Below are 6000 nucleotides of genomic sequence, written 5' to 3'. Positions count from 1 at the left end.
ATGGAACCCGTGTCCTTAAGGGTCTGGTTGGTTCTTCTATCCCACTTTGCTGCCCACGAAACTACAGACTGAGCTGCAAACTCATTCTTCCATGGTCGGCTCTGTGAGGCTGGTCTAGCGACCAGCAGACTCCATTTCTCCTTTGCTAGCTGTTTCCCTGTTAGGCTCAGCCCCCAGGATGTGCTAGAGGGAAACCGCCAGGTGACAGGAGGCCAAGGGACTTGCCAGTCAGTCTTGCCTCAGCAGCAGCACCACCTTGATAGGGACAACTGATTTCATTTCTCCCCTATATTTCTCTGAGGCAATCCAGCCCTTTCCACAGAAAAGTGGGTCCCAGCTCCCTCTTCTAGCTTCTGTGTGCTAATAACTGCAAGCACTGCCTTTTGTCCCCAGGCTATCATGTTAGCTGCTTCCTCATGACTGGTTCTGTTATTTCAGTGTCCCCTGTTTGGTTTTTCAATTCTCCAATGTCTTCATTACCATTCCTTCTGTTAAATTTTCTCTGCTAAAGGACCAGCAGTTGGTGTAATGGCTATGTCGCTGGGCTCCCATGAAGGCAACCACGGTCCAAGTCCCGGATCCAGTGGCTTAAACTCATGCCAGGTGCATGTGCGTGCATGCCCAAGATCCCAAGAGGAGAATGGAGGAGAAGGGATTGCGGCGTGGCCATTTTCTGTCTCTCTGTTTCTGTCTTTCTGGCAAGCGCACACACCCTGTAGGAAAACCTCTCCAAAAAAAATTTTTTTTTCTCTGCTAAAATAACTGGTGTGGAGGTCAGCAGGTGGCAAGGCAGTTAAGATGCTGGATTCCCACATGGCCGAATGTGGTTTGAATCCCAGACCCTGTGGCGTAAAAATCACACTGGATGTATGTGTGTGTACATACCCAAAATCCTGAGACGGGACTGGAGGAGAAGCATGGCCATCTCCCGGGGAGGGGGCGGGGGTGGTGGTGATTTCTCACTTCCCTTCTGCCTTCTGTCTATCTTCCTCTGGTGAGTGCATGTGCCCTATGACAAAAATCTAAATAAAGAGCATAACATAACTAGTGTGATTCCTTTTCCCCTAACTTCATCCTGAGAATTGGCCCTGACCAACTCCAGGGTCAGTGCTGTTTAAAGTGGGTCCCCTCACCCCTGCTTTTGTACATATTCTGAGTATCTATGAAATTGTCACTGGGTGGGCTCATTTAATCCAAAGAATCCAGTGATCTTGTTGCTATCCACACTTTACTTCTTTTTTTTTTTTTCTTTTCTGTTTTTTGGAGAGGTTTTCACTATAGGGCATGTGCATTAGCCAGAAAGACAGAGGGAGACAGAGAGACAGAAAGCAAGAAATCACCCCCTAGGGGGGATGGTCACACTGCAATCCCTTCTCCTCCATTCTCCTCTCGGGATCTTGGGCACCGACGCACACGTGCCCGGCGTGAGTTTAAGCCACTGGGTCCAGGACTCGAACCACGGTCAACTACATGGGAGTCCAGCGACATAGCCATTACGCCAACTGCTGGTTCCTCCACACTTTACTTCTGGTAACTGAGACTCACAGAAGTTAAATCATTTTCCCAGACTCACACAGAACATGCTAGAACTCAACTAAACCAGGTTTGCCTGACTTCCACCCCTTCTCTCCGAATTCCAGTTTGCTCCTGCTGTCCCTGCCTGTGCCTCAGCATCTCTCCTCTACATCTCCATCATCTACTCCTTCATCCTCCAAGTGGGGCATTGGAGGCAGGTGGAATCTTGGGCAGGGAAGAAAAAGGGCCCTAATTACCCAAATAAGATGAGTGAAGGGGATGATGTTGAAGCCACACAGGCAGAGTCCACTGAGATGCAGGGCTCAGGGATACAAAGCATGGGGTGAGTATGTTACCCTCAACAATGAGAATATCCAGGCCAAAGAAGGAAACACTATCTGGGAATGCCATAGAAAAAAGACAAAATGGAGTCAACTTGAGCAACAGCAGCAACAGCAGCTTTGAAATGGTTACCTCTTCCCTAAAAAGGCTTAGACACTCTGAAAAATATTAAACCTCAAGAAAAATTAGTTATCCTCAGCATTATCCTAATACCTTTTACTAGCAAATCTTTACAACACATGGAGCACTGCACAGTATCATGTCATCTGACAACACAATGACTTTGTATATTGTTTACCTTGCTGATATTGTGACTTTTCTAGTGGTGTTTTCCTTTTCACTTCTACTGCTAGGAAGCCCAAAGTCCAATGACTGGCCCATGTTAGGTAAATGAATAGAACTTTGTGGTATCATGTCTACAATGATTTTCCTCTTTTTTATGTTATCTGTGATTATTTTATTTTTATATGTCTTTGGAAGAATAATCTCAGAATATTTATTCCTGGGGCTGGCAGGTAGCATGTTGATTAAGGGTGCTGGACTCCCACATGACTGACCATGGTTCAAGTCCTGGACCTGGTGGCTTGCTTTCTCACTTTCTCTTCTCTCTGTCTTTTTCTCTCTCTCTCTCTCTCTCTCTTTCTCTGTCCCTCCCTGGTCAAATTAAAAATAAGTAAATAAACAAATTCAAATAAAATAATTCTTTTAAAAAAAGAGTATTTGTTCCTCCTTCTGTATCATCACCTGTATACACATTTATAAGTTCTCTACTTCTATTCATATTTCACTTCTATTGCCATTTATCTGTCATCGTTATTTGTCCATATATTGCTTTATCCACATCAGTCACTTGGAGGGACACAGGACGATCCAGCTGTCCTTGGAGTCTTCCAGTTGTGTGTTTGTAAGCCAAATTTGAACATGAAACCATAATTATGAAGCTTCTGACATACAGATGGTTCACATCTGGTCTTGGAAGCCTCCACTGTGTCTCCATGAGAAAGCCATTCGTTGATAGACACACTAATGGGCCTGTGATTTAGGACCCAAAAACCTAAAAACAGTCTGGCCCATCAAGAAATCCCATTCATCATTTCATTTTTTGGAAAGGATATAAAAAATGAAATGTCAGAGCTATAATGTCAGGACCGTTTAAAATGTCAAGTGCTTGTTGTTGCATAGCCTGGCTGTCTGCAGTTCTGATCAAACCTCCAACTGGTATAATAATTACAGATGATACATTGCATTTTCATGCACAACTGGACCCAGATTTGTAATAGATCAGATGGAAATATTCTCACTGCCCAGCCTGAAGTTTTCTCCTTTTACTACACAGCTTAAGACTTTTCCTTTGGAGCAGAACATGATTACTAATTCAAGACAGCATTCAGGGTAGGGAATGAGAAATAAGGGCAGAAAAAAAGGTTCTCAAATAGACCAGAACCTGGTCATTTATAATGCACAGATGCAACAAGAGCCAAGAGGCAGCAAGCACATTTGCTGAATGTATGTCTAATCTAAGAATGCTGAACAGTGGGAACACTCTCCAGAAAGTTCAGTTCTCTTTCAGGGTGCAGATTCATGGGTGTGCAAGGAAATGTACATGTGAGCTTCATTTTCAACTGAGATGTGAAGACAATCTTTCAGTGTAACGGTGTGTTTTCACATGCAGAGAGAGTACCAACGTACACACAAAAGCAGTAGTGCATCTGTTTAGGATCTTTGTGGACATCTTTATTCAGTTTTAAAAAATGCTGCATTCATAAGCTATATCAGTGATAAGAAAGACCTGAAATTAACATCATATACATGGGAAGATTTCGTTCCTTCTCTACTGAGAGATTTGTGCCAACTAAAAGCTCAGAAAGACGTGCTTGCGCTACTTCATTTTCACCTTCCCTGGGCCAGCCGTGTTAGGTGGCTGTCAGGAGTGCGTCTCCTGGGTCTGGCTGCTTCCCATTACAGATTACTTTCAGCACGTTGGAAAGGTCGAAGCTCTTGGAAACAAGCTCTAGGAGATCCTGATCTTTTTCTATGCCACTGATAAATTCTTCTAAAGTCAATTCACCTGGAAAACAATAAATGAACAATTAGCCCACTCCTTGGCACCTGTAATATAGTCACTGGATTTCTCATTGCACTCTTCCTTGGCATCCTTTCACCTCAACCAGATTCTAAGATCTTTGAAGATCTTTATACAAGGGGTCTTCAAAAAGTTCAGAGAAAATGCATGTTATGAAAAAACTGTGCATGGATTTCAATATTTTTTGCACCAAAATAAGCTCATGCTTTAATTTCATGCTTTCCCAAACTTTTTTAATGTACCCTGTATTTTAAAAAAAAAGTATTCAGTGGTGGGTTGTGAGTGAAAGTAATGTAAACAGGTATTACATAATGTACTTTTAATGGAGAACATCAGGAAACATATCTGATGGAATAAAGGGTTACACACCTTTGCATATCTATATAGACTTGGTTACCTGACCTTCATTCTGGAAGATATGACCAAATCACAGGAGCATGACAGAGAGCAGATTGTTAAGATCAAGGTGAAGTGATTATTTGCAAGACTGTTTTCAATATTCTGTTTTCCAAGGAAATAATTCCAGGGATTGTTCAAAGCTGTGAGACACCAGTGGCTAGTTCTTCCCCCTCCCCCAACCCCGGTTTTTAATTCCTAACTTTATTAACTTGACTTAAGCCTTAGGCCTGTGCCGACCAGTTCAGGACTACAAATCCCTTATACCCAGAAGTATTGCCTGCCACATTTTTCTATTATCCTCATCTCACAAGATGACTTTTTAACATTTTTGTGGGGGTGGTATTCTCCTTGATATAAATCATTTAGATTGCAATTATGTGTGCGTTCAAGTTGACAGGTACAAATGTCGTTCCTGACCTCCAAGAGATCATACCCAACAGGGTTTATGGCTGTGGATGGAAGGTCAGCAAAGACAAATTAAGTACATTCATGCACCCACGGAAGTGTGCCAAGGCAGAAAATCAAAAGGATCTGAAACCAGTATATTATACTATACTTTCCAACAGACAAGAAATCTCTAAAACACCACAGTCAGGCCAGCCCCGTACCATGATGGTTAAGCACTGTGCAGAGGAAACTGGATCTGACATGACTGACCGAGGTTCGAGTCTTGACTCTGGTGGCTAGAAAAATGTGCTGGCTGCTTGCAGGCATGCCCAGGATTTTGACAGGATGAAGAATTGGGAGAAAAAGGATGGTGGTATGACCAGGCCCTTTTGGAGGTTTTCTCTCTTTCTTATTCATGCATGTGCACTTTCTGGCATAAGATATATACATGTGACATAAAATACATACACATGACATAAAATACGTGTGTGTTTGTGTGTGTGTCACCACCATAGTGACTCAAATATAAATGAGCACTAATCATTACATTCTCATACCATAGTTTTCTGGTCTTCAATGAAAAATATTAAAATACATTTTTTAGAGGGAAAACTAATCTTGTTTAGATTTTACTTATGCTAAAGAAATGCCTATGTAGTCTTTATTATTATTGCCAGAGAGCCTATGAGCTCACCAGAGGGAGAGTAAAAGAGAAAGCACCCTGCAACAAGGAACGGTCATACCGCAATACTTTTCCTTCCATCTTCCAGGATTTGGGGGCACAAGAACACAAATACCATGATTTTCAAGCCTCCAGGGCTGAAATTTGAACTATGGCTGGCCATATGGGATCTAGTTCCTGCGTGCAGCATGTAGCCTCGGAGCTATAGGGCCAGCCCAAGAAAGATCAGTGCAAAACCACAGCCTACAGCAGTTAGGGACAGAATCCTCTGTGTGTCACAGGGAAGTGCATCTGTGAAATAAGCCAAAGTGAAGCTGAGAAGATTGCTGAGAGGAGGAGGGCCACATGGGTGCAAGGAGGCTTCAAATAATCCAAGTATAATCTCCTTTTGCAAAGGGAAATCACAGCTGGTATACCCAACCCAAATATGTTTCAACTTTCTAGGAGCCTAGCATGAGCAAAAGAGTAGTTGGAATGGGGGAGCAGCAGATGACATAATGGCTACGTCACTGGACTTCCATGTAGTCAACCGAAGTTCGAGTCTTAAACCCGGTGGCTTAAAACTCATGCACATGTGAGTGTGGGTCCAAGA

The 6000-nt window shown here is 42.9% G+C and overlaps 1 protein-coding gene across 2 annotated transcripts in view; it reads right to left on the bottom strand.

Annotated features, from left to right (window-relative positions):
• Positions 1-3587: 3587 nt before the first annotated feature.
• GUCA1C (guanylate cyclase activator 1C) overlaps positions 3588-6000 on the bottom strand; it is a 35486-nt gene continuing 33073 nt past the window's right edge. The window contains exon 4 of one of the 2 annotated variants that reach the window (XM_006164205.2): positions 3588-3925. In XM_006164205.2, the coding sequence (XP_006164267.2) occupies positions 3771-3925 (155 nt within the window). In that variant the 3' untranslated portion in view covers positions 3588-3770. The remainder of the gene's footprint in view (positions 3926-6000) is intronic. The other variant, XM_027766578.1, reaches the window with a different exon arrangement.

Source organism: Tupaia chinensis, unplaced genomic scaffold (genome assembly GCF_000334495.1).
Source record: "Tupaia chinensis unplaced genomic scaffold, TupChi_1.0 Scaffold143593_1, whole genome shotgun sequence".
Taxonomy (NCBI): Eukaryota; Metazoa; Chordata; class Mammalia; order Scandentia; family Tupaiidae; genus Tupaia; species Tupaia belangeri.
The sequence above is the reverse complement of the archived record's forward strand: the minus strand, read 5'-3'. Positions and strand labels throughout refer to the sequence as shown.